The sequence below is a fragment of the Eretmochelys imbricata genome, chromosome 9 (genome assembly GCF_965152235.1).
Source record: "Eretmochelys imbricata isolate rEreImb1 chromosome 9, rEreImb1.hap1, whole genome shotgun sequence".
NCBI classification, from domain to species: domain Eukaryota; kingdom Metazoa; phylum Chordata; order Testudines; family Cheloniidae; genus Eretmochelys; species Eretmochelys imbricata.
In genome coordinates this window covers 15,261,602-15,277,700 of record NC_135580.1, presented here as the reverse complement: position 1 = coordinate 15,277,700, position 16,099 = coordinate 15,261,602, and the positions used below count along the sequence as shown (strand labels likewise).

General features: G+C 39.8%; 1 protein-coding gene across 1 annotated transcript in view; it reads left to right on the top strand.

Moving 5' to 3' along the window:
* Positions 1-3,628, top strand: part of ECT2 (epithelial cell transforming 2) — a 46,021-nt gene extending 42,393 nt beyond the window's left edge. The window contains exon 23 of the mRNA XM_077826047.1: positions 2,356-3,628. Within this exon, the coding sequence (XP_077682173.1) occupies positions 2,356-2,445 (90 nt within the window). The 3' untranslated portion in view covers positions 2,446-3,628. The remainder of the gene's footprint in view (positions 1-2,355) is intronic.
* The last annotated feature ends 12,471 nt before the right edge of the window (positions 3,629-16,099 follow it).

Here is a 16,099-nt window from a genome sequence, read left to right as displayed (position 1 = left end):
AGGGATTTGCAATAATTACCCCCGTGATTTTTAGTTCCAGCAGGAAACCCTCTAATTCCTCCATGGGGTTGTATTCTGGATCCTAGCTCTTAAAGTTACATGAATCAACTTTATAAAAGTGTTATAATTGTTTTGTATATTACTGTGACAGATAATATAGACATCTGGGATATCCGGTCAAAGCAGTGCTTCATGTAGGCGTTTCAATGGCCTAATACACAATAGCACTGATAGTTACTGATAATATATACCCAAGAGCATCATTTGGATGGGGAAAATGACTTGTGAATTTGTCATTACTTCAATTTAAGACCATTAATACAATCTCCACTAGGAGCAAACTATTGCAGAAAGAGTACTGTTCTGGCTTGTATGCATTACTGAACCTGTTTAAAGTGCTGTGGCATGATCTCACTGCTGTTCCTGCAAAATTAATCTGTTGAAGATATTGAGTAAGTTTTAAAATTCACAGAACATAAGAGCCCACTAAGCTTCTTACAAAGGACTCAAAGGAATTGTTTAGGTGAAGTGCTTTGTGTAGATAATATCCTGGCCGTAGGTATGTACAATTTTTTTTACTTAAAGAGATATGGCATTGAAATAAGGCACAATAAAAGAGTAACCAGTGAATTATTCAGTGTCTGCACTAACTCTTCACCCCACCCCCTTTCCTATTTGTAGATTGCACGTTCCTCTTCTACATACAGCCTAAATGGATCTGTCAAACATGTCGTTAGTGTTCAGCGCTCCAATTCTGTTGATGGGAGCTCTCAAAGTTCCAGGTCTCGACCTGTGCTCCGTCCTGACTCTCCAACTAGCCGTCTTTCACATGCCAGAGAAGGAAAAACTCCTTCCAGCCCTGAAAGCTTAAATGGCCACTCATTGGCCAGACCTTGTCCCATTCCTGTCATTACTACCACTTGTGATGTAGGAGATGACCAGAGTGGTGTTGAGAACAGTTCCGTCGTCAAACCCTGATCTTTAATGCCCATGTTGCATAAAGTGAGCTTCTTAAAGATTCTCATATTTAGCACAACTACTAAAAGATTAAAGAATCTGTCAAATGTTTCTAATGGGTGCTGAGTCTTCCTTGGTCTGCCTTGGTGCACATCTCAACTCCCATAGGCTACTTAATATTTCTTCTGTTAACTAGTTGGGTCTGAAATGGGGAATTTAAATTCTTTGGAAATGGAATTGACATCACTGGTATTGAGGGGTTTTGGATTTCTTTCCAAGTTTTTTAACCACGTTTGCCCTATGATAGCATTTAAAGTGCCTCTTAATATTTACACATTTAACATAAGTATGGGAGAGTCTTCATGCTAAAGTCAAAATTTGACCAATCAAATTCTGGATTCAGCATGGAGTCTATTGCCTCTGAATGCAAATATGGAAGATTTCTAGAGTACAACTGTTGACTTTCATGAGTCTTAAACAGTGAGTTTTGCAATTATCATCCTATGCTAAATACCTCCTTAAGAACATGTTTCTCTTCTAGTTCAACAACTAAAGCACAACTATAGTACTATCACTTGTTATCACTTCAAGTGAAATTAAACTTCTGAGGTTGTAAAGAAATTTTTTTAGCTCTTAAAGCAGCTCTTACAACTATTCTTATACTAATTTTAGTTTAAACTTTTTGCTTAGCAACAAACTGCTAAGCTTGCAGATCACAACAAAATTCACTGATGATCAGTTCTGCTGAGACTTGTTCACATCAGAATAGCAAGCCTTTTGTCTAGTTTGCAGTGATACAGGCTAAGACTATTCAGTAATAAACTACCAAAAGTAAGTTACAATTTTTTGTGGCCATTTTTTTTATACCAAAGTCTCTGTAAGGGTCAAATCAGTAGTTTCTGAGGAAGCTTAAAAATATGGTAAGAGCAGAACAAGTTTAAGTGGTTATGTAGCTAGGGGAAGCTCATCTCAGTCTTTCAAGATTTGCTAATATAGCAAACGGTCTTATAACATGTTCTGTGTTAGAAAACTTGGAAGGAGATACTAAGCTGTTGTAAAAGCATGAACTGCACAAGGATGTGGGTTAGATATTTGCTTTATTAAGAACTCTTCAGAAGGTCTCCTAGTACTGTACATACCTCTCAACAGTCTTATTACGGGGGGAATCTTCATTTTATATAATGAACTTAACCATGTCTCTTACCCACCAAGTTAGTTATCCAAAACTTGAAAATGCCGGTCCTTAAAATTAAGGGTCAGCAGACTACCTCTACTGAATAAACTGGACCAACTGTGTCCCGCTTATTTTGGGTCTTGAAACGTTGAGAGGTATGACTACAACACTGAGACTGATACCTTGATCATATTAACATTTTTTTTTTCTTTTTTCCCTACCAGGGTATCCCTTCTCCTTCCTTGGTCAACCTTCCCTCAGTGTTTGCAAAGAGGAGTCATACCTTAAGTCGATCAACAACCCACTTGATATGAAGTAGGCTTAAAATGGACTCCTATACTGTAATGACTGAGAAGCTACTGGCTGTTCAGATGACCTATTACTGACATTAATGGTACTTTAGTCATAGCCACTTAGTTGCTTAACTTAGTTACCTAACATTTTGCTAACTGGTAGGGACTCTTTGACTAGTACTGAAGCAGATCACCTAATCAACCAAACAAGTGAAAAACTTGATCTAGGTTTAGAAATATTGTATTCCTTTGCACAATCCATTTCCTCACCAGCATAATGTAAACACTGTCTTTCAACAAACTGTCTCCTTTATGCAATAAATTGTTTTGGTGTTAAATGCTGAAATTAAGAAGTCTCTTACTTGAGTCATTAACTGAAGATCATCATCCAGTGGATCTAGAAGAGGCTACTTAACTTCATCAATAGGCTCTGTACTACTAATATTAAAAGCTAATGCATGGACCATTGACTAACCTGAAATACTTTAAATGTTGTATCTTAAACTATAACAGTTGGCCTGTTATACAGCTGCTTTGTCTGGCTATTTTAGAAGATCTACTTTATTGGTGCATGAGTGTACCTTTTTGAGTGGTCTACTGCATATGGTCCTTCGTACTTTCTGTGCATCCTTTTCTAATCCAATACATCCAAATCCTGTGACTGGCTTAGCCGCCAAAAGTAACTGATCTGCAAGCAAATTAAAACTAACATTTTTGGATGTGGAAGTCCAAGGAAAAAACATCACTGTACTTAAATTGTATTTATAGCCTTTGAATTGAGACTGTTTTTAAAAATTAGTCTCCAAACCTTGTATAACTACTTTTTTTATATATAGCTTATTCATGCACAGGCTCCTCCAGTGCGAAGCTGAAATTGTGGACCTGGTTTCAATGTCTAACAGTAATATTTTTATGTACAGGTTTTTGGTGTATAATTTCCAAAACTTTTTTCTACATCTTCACTATACTTAGTCTTTTTGTATTTTTTTTCTTTGCAAGCTGTACATTTTAAAATCATGTTTTCAGTCTGTATTATCCAACCCCGTCTCAGGAATTGTCCAAATGTGTATATTTCTGCACTTAATAACTTTGAACTAATTGCCTGTGTGTCATGCGTGGCATTTCCAACTCTAAAGATTCCCTTTAACTGCAAAATGCTACTTTTTCTGTTATATGTAATTAGTGCTGCTTTTGAAGATGTCAGATGGCCTGTTACTTCTGTATTTTTAAGATAGGTTTTTTGCCAATATAAATCATGTAAATAAACTGTTTAAAACATTGCTTACTGTTGTACTAAACAGACTTTAAGAAAAGTCCAATGAGTCTGTGTCAAGGTGAGTGTTACTGCATCAGGAGCTAGTCTAAAAGCTTGTATAGTGAATCATAGTAATATAGTTGCAGTCCACTAAATATATACACATATACCCACCAAGGTTCCTGTGAAATTCCTTGTGAGGACTTACTGTTGTGGATACTGTTCTGTCAGTGAGTGTTGCATGTTTTTCTGACAATGTGACTATCTTTGGGTTTCTGTGTTTGAAGGAGAAGTGGCTCTCTTCCAAGAGGAAAATCCCTAAAGTACACAAACATGCTATGAAAGCTAGCTGTAGGATATGTAAAATACAGTCTAAATTAAGGAAGAATCATTCAGTGTATTTCATCATAAGCTAATTGCTGCTTACACTACGTTACTGATATCAGGAATGTAATGCTTTAACTTTCCAGTAAACTGCAAAATTCTTATCTCATTGACTTAAGTCCCTTGTTGTATTGGGGCCCTTTTTTTTCCACTTAAAACAAACACACAGGATAAAGCAGTATAAGGGTGTCATGCTCTTTGGAATGGTTCATCACCATGAGTGCCAACCTCAGGGTAGACTGCCAAAAAACATGGTAGTCACCCTAAACTGGTTGCATGTTCTAAAATTGATTTCACCAAACCAGTAACAAATGTGAACTCCTGAAGCACTGTAATTACCTTACTGTGGAGTTCGAGAGAGTCCCCTTGGGCACTCCAGTCTATCTTACCACCCAGACAAGCTGGACTTAGTGATAAATGGTCACTTACCCCAAAGATCTCAAAATATTCAGGTTGATCCAAATCCCAAGAGACCAGTCACTTACCCCATGTTAATTTGTACCGGAGATGTCTCACCGAAGGCAATGCTTATAGCCAGTCCTATAGTAAACTAAGGATTTATTCACTAAGAAAAAGAAATGAGTTATTTACAGTTTAAAGCAGGCAACATATTTACACAAATCAGTTAGTGACAGATGTAACTGTCAGCATTGAATGCCTTTTAAGGCTACACCAGGTTGATTGGGGAATCTCTGCTTTTGTTTCCTCACTCCAGCCCTGTGAAAGTCCAAACAGCAAAGGGATATGAAAATTCTTTAGTCTTCCAGAATTCAAGGTGATGGGATGAGCTTTCTTGCCCATAGCACCTTCATGGTGTAAGAGGACCATCAACCCAGTCTTTATCATGACATTTGCATGATGGCCTATTTAGTCTTTATAGCCCTTGATGAGTGGGGAACCATTCCTCCTGCCTGGGTTCATAAATTCAGAGCAGGTATTTTCACAGCTATAGAACAAAACTTAAGTATTACCTTTATAACGTGAGATTTAGACCTTCTAAATAACATTAATGCATACAAGCATTTTTTATAGAGACTAAATGTATCCTTACGAGTCTAACACCTATCCTGAATAAGACCAATAGAGAGGTGAGCTGGTCTGGTTTCCAGCTATGAATTTGTCAGTGCTCATCTGGTGCCTAAAGCCCTGGTGAGAGCTGGCACCTGGTCTACCATCATCACAAAGGCCAATCAAGAGACAAGGTCACACAACATTTATGTATAGATCTTTCTGGATGAGGGATTACTAGCTATGTTCTAATACAATTTGTCATAAGAATGCCTTGATGGAATTATGGCTTTATAGATTCATAGATATTTAGGTCAGAAGGGACCATTATGATCATCTAGTCTGACCTCCTGCACAATGCAGGCCACAGAATTTCACCAACCACTCGTACAAAACAAACCTCACACCTGTGCTATTGAAGTACTCAAATCATAGTTTAAAGACTTCAAGGAGCAGAGAGTCCTCCAGCAAGTGACCCGTGTCCTATGCTACAGAGGAAGGCGAAAAACCTCCAGGGCCTCTTCCAATCTGCCCTGGAGGAAAATTCCTTCCCGACCCCAAATATGGCAATCAGCTAAACCCTGAGCATATGGGCAAGATTCATCAGCTAGATACTACAGAAAATTCTTTCCTGGGTAACTCGGATCTCACTCCATCTAATAGCCCATCACAGGCCACTGGGCCTATTTATGAATATTTAATTACCAAAACCATGTTATCCCATCATACCATCTCCTCCATGAACTTATCAAGTTTAATCTTAAAGCCAGATAGATTTTTTGCCCCCACTGCTTCCCATGGAAGGCTATTCCAAAACTTCACTCCTCTGATGGTTAAAAACCTTCATCTAATTTCGAGTCTAAATTTCCTAGTGGCCAGTTTATATCCATTTGTTCTTGTGTCCACATTGGTACTGAGCTTAAATAATTCCTCTCCCTCTCTGGTATTTATCCCTCTGATATATTTATAGAGAGCAATCATATCTCCCCTCAACCTTCTTTTAGTTAGGCTAAACAAGCCAAGCTCCCTGAGTCACCTTTGATTAAGACAAGTTTTACATTCCTCAGACCTCCTAGTAGCCCTTCTCTGTACCTGTTCCAGTTTGAATTCATCCTTCTTAAACATGGGAGACCAGAACTGCACACAGTATTCCAGGTGAGGTCTCACCCGTGCCTTGTATAACGGTACTAAAACCTCCTTATCCCTACTGGAAATACCTCTCCTGATGCATCCCAAGACCGCATTAGCTTTTTTCACAGCCATATCACATTGGCGGCTCATAGTCATCCTATGATCAACCAATACTCCAAGGTCCTTTTCCTCTTCCGTTACTTCTAATTGATGCGTCCCTAGCTTATAACTAAAATTCTTGTTATTAATCCCTAAATGCATGACCTTACACTTCACTATTAAATTTCATCCTATTACTATTATTCCAGTTTACAAGGTCATCCAGATCCTCCTGTAGGGTATCCCTGTCCTTCTCTAAATTGGCAATATCTCCCAGCTTTGTATCATCCGCAAACTTTATTAGCACACTCACACTTTTTGTTCCAAGGTCAGTAATAAAAAGATTAAATAAGATTTGTCCCAAAACCGATCCTTGAGGAACTCCACTGGTAACCTCCCTCCAGCCTGACAGTTCACCTTTCAGTAGGACCCGTTGTAGTCTCCCCTTTAACCAATTCCTTATCCACCTTTCAATTTTCCTATTGATCCCCATCTTATCCAATTTAACTAATAATTCCCCATGTGGTACGGTATCAAATGTCTTACTAAAATCCAGGTAAATTAGATCCACTGTGTTTCCTTTGTCTAAAAAAATCTGTTACTTTCTCAAAGAAGGAGATCAGGTTGGTTTGGCACAATCTACCTTTTGTAAAACCATGTTGTATTTTGTCCCATTTACCATTGACTTCAATGTCCTTAACTACCTTATCCTTCAAAATTTTTTCCAAGACCTTGCATACTACAGATGTCAAACTAACAGGCCTATAATTACCCGGATCACTTTTTTTCCCCTTTCTTAAAAATAGGAACTATGTTAGCAATTCTCCAATCATACGGTACAACCCCTGAGTTTACAGATTCATTAAAAATTCTTGCTAATGGGCTTGCAATTTCTTGTGCAAATTCCTTTGTATTGTATAGTTGTAGATCTGATCTGTATGTGGTTATAGCAAATGCTGCTATCAACATTGTCGACTATATTTCTCAGCTGTGATGACATGAGTCTTTGACTTTCTCTTTTATGTGAGAAGCCCCAAACTGACTGTAATCAATAGGGTTCCAGTGCATCCGCTGAAGTGAGCTGTAGCTCACGAAAGCTTATGCTCAAAGAAAATGGTTGGTCTCTAAGGTGCCACAAGTACTCCTTTTCTTTTTGCAAATACAGACTAACACGGCTGTTACTCTGAAACCAGTGCACCAATGGAAATAGAGCAAAGACATGCTGACTATCTCGGTTAGTTCTGCCATTCCCACAACCAAAAAATTATATGTATAATGTTCAGAAAACCAATGGATTTTTTTTTCTGGTTTTTCTTTAGCAAGTCTTTTATATTTTGTGAAGGCAAGAGTCAAAGTAAAATAAATTGGATACTCTGTAGGTTCAAAATGCAAAAGGAGCTGGACTAAATAATCTTCCACCAGAAGAGACCAAAACTCTGCCACTCTTTGTACACTCTGCTTGGCTCTCTTGCAGTCTGTCAAAAGACCTATACTTCTGGATCAGCATGGTCCATTACTCTGTAATTTGGCCATGGAATCTAGCTACTGATTGTAGAATTACTCCCTACCATAGAGTGCAGATTTTTTTTTTTTTTAAATCTCACCCTAGCAGTGGCCATGAATCAGGTTAAGAGTAGGGCTGTCAATTAATAGCAGTTAACTCATGCAATTAAAAAAAAATCGTAATAAAATTAATTGCAGTTTTAATTGCACTGCTAAACAATAGAATACCAATTTTTGGATGTTTTCTACATTTTCATATATATTGTATTCTGTGTAATTGAAATCAGTGTGTATTTTTGATTCTTTGCACTGTAAAAATCAACAAAAGAAATAGTATTTATCAATTCTCCTCATACAAGTACTGTAGTGCAATATTTGTTGTGAAAGTGCAACTTACAAATGTAGATTTAAAAATTTTTTTGGTTACATAACCGTTCAAATTGTTTAGCACTGGCCCAAGGATTGAAGTAAAGGTAAAAGGCTATTAGAAAACTGAAAGGACTGCTGTAAACAGCCCAAGTGGGGTTTTTGAGGTCTGAAGTATAAAACCTAGAAGTAGGGCTCATCTTTCCTTTACTGGTGGCTTGTCTTTGTTTTTCTTTCCTTTAGTTTTCTACTCCATAATTTGGCACAAATGGGTAGCAAGCCTATTGCACCTCAGGCCATGTTTCTCAGGCTTTAGTATGACCATTCTGCAGTTGATCTCTGCTTGTTCATTTCATGCACTGTTTGCTAATTCCTAATATTGAAGATTTCCTCTCTCTCCCAACCAGTTGGATTCTCCTGTCTAGTTTCTGATGTGAAGCAGACTCTCTGCATACTTTAGGAAGTGTTTTAGGCAATATCTGTAGCTGATAATGGACACCTAGTGTACTAATGGACCATAAACAGGACACTTTTTTCCTTCTGGCTGGTCTTGGCTTCTCTGCTTGCCTGTCTGAATTTGGCTGGGGAAGAGCTTACAAACTGCAAACTTTGTGTGGTGAGAGAGGGGAGGGGATTTTGAGAACATTCTGCTTGTAATGTTTGAGTCAATCATTCAAAAAAGGTTAAGGAACAAAGCTGATGTAACTTGCAGTTCATGCATACCTCCTCAAATATGACTAACATAGCTTAGAAATTTCATGCTTAAGATAGTTAAAAAAACCTACTTTCAACACTAGTTTTAGGCTGCAAGAGTAACATCAAATCCATTAACTGAACAGAGGCATTTTAATATCCCTTTTCGGGCCAGACCACGTAGAGCCTTATCTTTCAGATGCAGATCTTGCTAGCTTTGTCCATACCTTTTTCTTCAAGGTTAGATTCTATGCACTATACCTGAGAGGCTGCATTTTAAATTGATTTGGAGGTTTGAATTGGTGCAGAAGGTGCCTACTTCCTTGTTTTTAAATGGGGTGTTTTATAGAGAGCACAGTACAGCTGTAATCAACCATTTTGTGCGGTGAACACTTGATGCTGTAAGTCCTTAACTAAAGCAAAATTCTTCAGCAGGCTTTCTGTCAAGTAGGGTGTGGGAGGGAAGCTTGTTTCGAAAACTCCAAATTTAAGAACTAGGAATTAAACAGTACTATTGTACAAATGAGGCTGCAGGTTAGTCTTACCAAGATGAGGACCCAGTTTAACACTAAACTATAGTTGTAAGTCAAGGCTTGCAGATTCTACTCAATACTGTCCAGTCACGTTCTGTACTATTTATGCACCAAGATGGAAAAGCTGGCAAGAAGGGAAAGTTGAATTATGAGTACAAAATTAGAATTACAGGCTAGGTTCTCCAGCTTGTTTACCTACAAGTCTTCAATCATAAAGATAATATCACATTTTTGGACTTTAATACACTGGCTTGTTACATTCTTTATTTTGCCATTTAAAAAAATATTTTGGACTTTCATACGAAATCTTTCTTCGTCAGAGAGGCAAGGATCTACTGGTGTGCTCTCAAGAAACAATGCAATTTCGCTTAATGGTGCAGCTATCACTGGATTTTATAAATTGTGTTGTAAAAGATCAAATGGATACCCCAGAGCTCCTGCATAGAGATAAATTGTGCACGCTGTGTGGCAAAGAGCCAGAACCAACATCTTCTGCCTGCAGGTAGTATGGGAAATGGGCATATGCTTAATTCCTCACTTTCAGTGTGTTACTGCTTCAAATGATGTAAGCGCTTGAGTAGACCAGGTGCAGACAATCCTCCTGTAACTATTCTTGCTGAAGAATGGGGGTGTGGGGGGGACAGCAAGTTCTGTTCCTGACGTACCCATTCCCCAAAGACTTTTTCTTGACAATTACAAATTTAAATCTATTCAGTGTTTTCAAATGGAGGCTCTAGGTCTGTTCACGTCAACAAACCAAAGTTTCTATTAAGAGGAAGGGTGAGAATGAGGATAATGTCCGCCGTCTATCCCCCCAACCCTTTTGCTTTTCTGTGTAACTAGGCAAATCTGCCATAAATGGCGGGGCTGAACTTAGCAATTAGTTTAGAGGTTTTGCAGTAGGTCTGCACAAGGGCTGAGACCTTCCTATGTGACAGATTGGTAACAAAAATCTGCCTGGGCTACAGTTGATCAGGCTGGGGCCACAGGATCTTTTTGGGGAGGAGATGACGAGGCACACCAAGTGTCTAAATTTTAAAGCTTTATTGATTAAAATAACAGCAGTGTGTGTTGGGAACACTTCCACGTCACCCAGGGGAAGAAAGAAAGCGTTAATACCCTAAGCCCTAACCCACTTTCATACTCTTACACGCCTCCCAGACTGGCCAAGTCTGGGTGTAACATCAGAAGAAGGGGGGGGGGGTGACGGAGAGGGGGACGGCAGTGCTGTACTGGATCTGCTGTGCTTTCCGAATTACTCTAGCTCTCAGGAGGGTTTTAAGCCCTGGGCTCCTTTGGGGGTGTTCCATTCTGCAACTTCTGTTCCTGGTGCTCTTTGTGTCAGTTCAAACCAGCTTCCTGTGGCCTTCTCGGTTTCCCAAAACATCCCGGCTCCAGAGACTTTGTTTTCCCTTCTATTAGCCTTCACTGTCGTCGTCGTCTCATTTGCTCTCACTGTTCTTGCTGTTATCTTTGCAGCTTTGCTCCACTTAGTTTTCTCTTCTTATGGCTGGTCGGGGTGGGAGGGGGTTGGACTTCCCCCCTTCTGTCTTGGCAGGTAGCAGCTGGCCTTGGGCTGAAGTCGGCTTCTTATCTTCGGACTGAGCTTGCTAGCTGCAGTGTTGAGTTAACCCAGTCTCTGCTCTCTTCCCTGCCTCTTGTACCTGCAAAGGAAACTTCCCCTCACACACCTCTGACCCTCCCCAAAATGCTTTGCGATGCTTGCAATAGCGTTAGCAATGTACACTGCTGATCTGCCTTCCCAGGGGATTCCCTAAAGCGAGGAGGCCACTGGATTGTGACACCTGGTCAAATGAGGTGCTAAAATGCAGAGACTGCCCTCAGTGGCATTGTGTGCTGCTTTGTGACTGCATTGTAAAGTGACAGACTTGAGCAGCAGTTAATTCAGGGCATGTTTGTTCCCTGAACTGCTAAGAGCACCTGCCGTCGTCAGTCTCAGGCTAGTGGCAAAAGCCCTTATTCTGCTTTTAGTATTGCCCCTAAGAGAGCCAGAATGGGGAAATAAGAGGAGGGAGCTCGTTTTAAAAAACAAAACAAAAAAACAACAGCATAACTGGGTTAAAATACTAGAGACTTATGCAGTTCCACAACAGGTGAATAGTATAACTGGCAAACTGCATTAGTCATATAGGTGATTATGGTTCTGGTGTTTCACTAAACTCAATGCTTCCCAACCCCACAAATGGATGACTGCGTCGGGTAAAAGTACAAGATCCAAATTCCATTGTATTAGGCGTCATACAACCCCAGGAAAAAAATGTTCCCTGACCAAAGATTTTATAATCCAAGGCTGGATGTAACAAGTGGGTGTAACAAACACAGTGCAGTACTGCGGTCAGATAATGAATGGGGAGCATTAGGTGGACATTCAAAGGGACTAACCTGATAATAGAAACAATAGAAGCTTTTCAATCAATCAACTTTTCAGTCAAGTCAACTCTGTCCCTGCTCCTGCGAGGGAGCAAGACAAACTGCCCTAATACCCAGTAAATCGTGCAGTTTGATCAAAGCACACCTTGTGTGTGACTAACTGAGCTAGGGCAAACCATTTGGGAAGTAGTGGGAGGGGACAATAATTGACTGCACCAAAAGAACTATTATCAACACCCATTTGCCCATAGTAGAATGGGCAGGACTGGAAAAAGCCCTGCTTGACAGAACCAGCAACCCTTGACAACCACTTTGCCTCCACTCCAGAGAGAGGTCTGCTTTGTTCACTGACTAGTTGGAGGAATGAAAGAATGGATGAAAGGGGTAGCTCCCACTGGAAAAAACCTTAACCTACTGTAGCAAGGACCTGGTCAGTTTAACTCTCAGTCAGGGGTGTGAAAAATCCACACCCTTGAGCTGCACAGTTAAACAGACTTAAGTCCCTGTGTAGTTAGTGCTGGGTTGCTACTGCCTCTTCGGGAGGTGGACTATGCTCCTGGGACAATCCAGCCCTTTGGCAGAGGTCGTGACTGCACTATAGCATTGTAAGTGTAGATTAACATCTTAGGGCTTGTAGATTCACTGCTGCTACCTGCTCTTCATAAATAAATAATAGTTTAGTCTCTTAGATGTAAGGTAATCTGTAGAACAGTGGTTTTCAACTGGTGGGCCGTGGATATTCTGGGAGTCCTCCGACTAAGATTTCCAAAGGAGTCTGCACCTCCATTTGAAATTTTTCAGGGGTCTGCAAATGAAAAATGGTTGAAAACCACTGCTGTAGAACACAGGATATTTAATAATTATTTATCTTTATACTACTTTTGTTCCTGTCTCAAAGAGCTTACAACCTATTTGTGGTCAGTCCCTGGTACAAAGGGGTCCATGCCTGGGACTCTTAACTGCACGCCCATATTACAAATAATTTGGCTGTCTCCTGGTAATTTGTAAACTTTTTTTCTCTTCAGATGTGGTTTAAAAAAATCACCAGGTTTCAGCCTCAGTAGTATACAGGAACTTTTTTTGGGGGGGGAAAGGGGGGCAGGGGTCCGTGTGGAAAGAACAGTAGCAGCAGACACTTCTTTAAAGCCTGCTTCACTTTCACTTGTGACTTGGCAAAAGAGCAGCCCAGTGAATATTCAGCAGGCAAGGGATGGTTCAGCTCTCCCTAAGTGAAAGCAATCTGAAGATGACTTATAGAAAATAAAGAATATGTTCCATAAACTCAGCAATCCATCTTGTCAGTGGATGTACAAAATTAGAAGCTCTTAAAGAATAGGAGATTAAGATGACTTGTACTGGCAGTTATTGGAAAATAACTGTAACTGGAAGAAATCTTATCTCTTTGGGGTAATTTCTGCTCCTGCTGCAGCCTGCAGTCATTTTGCCACTGATTCAAGGGGGGTTAGGATTTGGATTTTTGTGACCGTGTAGATGAGCATCCACCTTCACCTATTGTATCAAACCAGGAAATGAAAAGGCAATAACAATCTCCCCAGGAAAGGATTCCTACTCAGATTAGTTTACGTGGGGCCATAACGTTCCTTGGTACCCTGCGCTGCTGTCCATCCCACAATTACAATCTGTGCTACTAAACAGTTGCATAGCTACTGTCAAGGTGAATGTTCGCCACACCTTCAACAATTTTGGGTACCAGCCTAATATTTCTCTCCCAGTGAGTATGTACATCTCTTACAAGTCCCTTTTTTGCTAACTGCCTCACCCTAGTTTAGAGCTATCATTACTATAGATCATAGTTAATACATTAACAGAATGCCATGGCCATGCTTAAGCTAAAGAGATTTATTATAATAAAAGTTACAGTGGTGCCCGGAGGCATCTTCTGTGATCAGTGCCCTCAAAAGCTTCCATTGTCAATAGCCAAGACAGACAAAACATGGAAGATTATTACTCCTGTTTTACAGATGGGGAAAAAGTGACATGCTCAAGGTCATCTGGGAAGTCTGGGGGGGACGGGACGGTTGGACTTGAACCCTTTCCTCCTGAGTCCCTGTCCAGTGCCTGAATTGCAAGAGCACCCTTCCTTACATCAGATCGGAGAGCTCAAAGGTCGCAGACAGCCATAAGCCTATTCCTATGTAGAATTCATACCTCACTGGTTGAAATAAACATACTTTCACTGCAAGCTATTAAAGCATTTATGGACTAAGATGATTCATCTTTCACAATTTTTTGTTTGAAAAGAACAAGTGGAGAGATTGGAACTGCCTGAAAGTACCTCTTTTTGAGTCTGGTGCAGAGAGGACTGCTTGACCTGTATTTTACAGTAAAATAGCAGCTATTTCACACTATTTTCTTGTTACTATTTTTGAAACTGATGTTTACATCTAAAAGCCAGACATCAGCCGAAGACAAAGTAAGGGCCAGCTCCAGTGATTTTTTTTTTTTTAAACAGACAAGAAAAGCTGTTCACAGCTAGATATGTTGGCCAACTCTACACAACAGCTTTTGGAGTGGTGAAGTAAACTGATGTCAAGTTCTTTGCCTTGAGACTGGTTTTAAGCTCAGAGTCAGAAAACGGCTCTCCTCTACCACTGATAGAAGCCAAAAGGGCAATCTGCGTGCCACAAAAACAAATTAAATGTCTAACCCTGTCAAACATGAGGCAATCAAGTCATTTTTAGATAAGGACATCAGAGTGATTAAGGGCTGGATTTTCAGTAGCCACAGAATACATTTACAGCCCATGTGAAAACACAACTGAACATTTATTTGTGCAAATTAGTTAGGTACACAATTATCCACTGTGTGTGCAAAAGCCCTTTAGTTTTGTGCTCTTTTATTGCCTTTAATTGTCTGATCATAGCAGTACTTAATTAAGCCTGGTAATGTTCAGATAAGGGTTATGTATAACCCCAACTGATGCAGTCGCCTCTAATAATGTAGGAATAATGACTGAGAAGTGGATTTTTTTTATTATTATTATTTATTATTGTATAAAGAGGGGAACAGGACCTATCGTGAAGAAAGAGGAGGCTGATAATACATTTGTGAAGGGTATAAGATGTGAGTATTCTCATATTTTGAGCATAGATAGGAAATACGGGAGGCTTTATATATGTGGAGTATGTATGTGAACTAAGAGTTAAGATATGTGTTTCTGCAGAGTGTGCTAACCAGTAGGAGTGAAGAGACAAGACCAGATGCTGGATTGGAATGGTCTAGTTGATCACTAGATCTGTTTTGAAAGTTTTCAAAATGTTTTCATGATCATTGATTTATTTTTGTGAAAAAATTCACCATTTTTCACTTCTCTTCTCCCACTCAACAAAGTGATCAATAGCGATACATAAGGGTATGTGAACTGGAGTAGAAATGTAAGTTGGGTAGGGTAAAGTGGGTAAGGGGAACAATAGTTGTGATACAGAGATAGAATTGATGGTGGTGGTTAAGCCATAACTGAAATTTCTGGTCTTTTGGAATCACTGGATGGCTAATAATGCAAAAAGTATTTTGCCAGCTGGGGTAGAGCAGGGTTTGACTTTTGACCTAATGCCAGTGATATGTGAACCCTTTGTTCCTGGAGGCGGGTGGGCCCTGGGGCTGGGAGCACTGTAGATACCACATGTTTCCCCCTTTTGGGGAAGTAATATTTTGTGCCAGTCCAATTCACAATCCCTGGCAAATGCGGAAGATGGAATTAATGGACTCAGGGGCGCGGTTGCAATCTACTTTTCTGGGCTGGAGGAAAGTTTGTTTCTATCTGAGGTCCTGGAAGGTGGTTTGTGGGTGCTCATTTTCACCCCTTTCCTCCCATAAAAGCACAGTCTGCTGAGCACAGTATTGATCAGTTGAGAGATTCTTCTAAATTGGGATTGACTAGAATCTAAATCCTGTTACCTATGCTCTTGGAGGATTTGTTTTGTGTACAGTTAAAAATGGTGGTGTGTGTTTCCCACTGTTTGGAGATACTAACTACCTCAGCATCACTGCCCTCATGAATATTCAAATTCTCTATCCTTACCTAAACAGTAAGTGATTTATTGCCTATATTGAATTGCAAGTTCCTACATGCTTTCTGCTACTCTGTGATGGCAAAGATAACATTTCGGTAGTTTCTGCAGTGTCTCAGCCTGGAGGGAATGTAAATATAAGCATAATTGATTTCCAAAATGTGTCTTTTCTCTGTGTTTCAATGGTTTGTGCATTACAATTGGTATGGCTGACAAATCAGCACTGATTGCTAATTAAAAAGCTGCATCTATTAAGGAGTTTCACACATCCATTTCTTCCT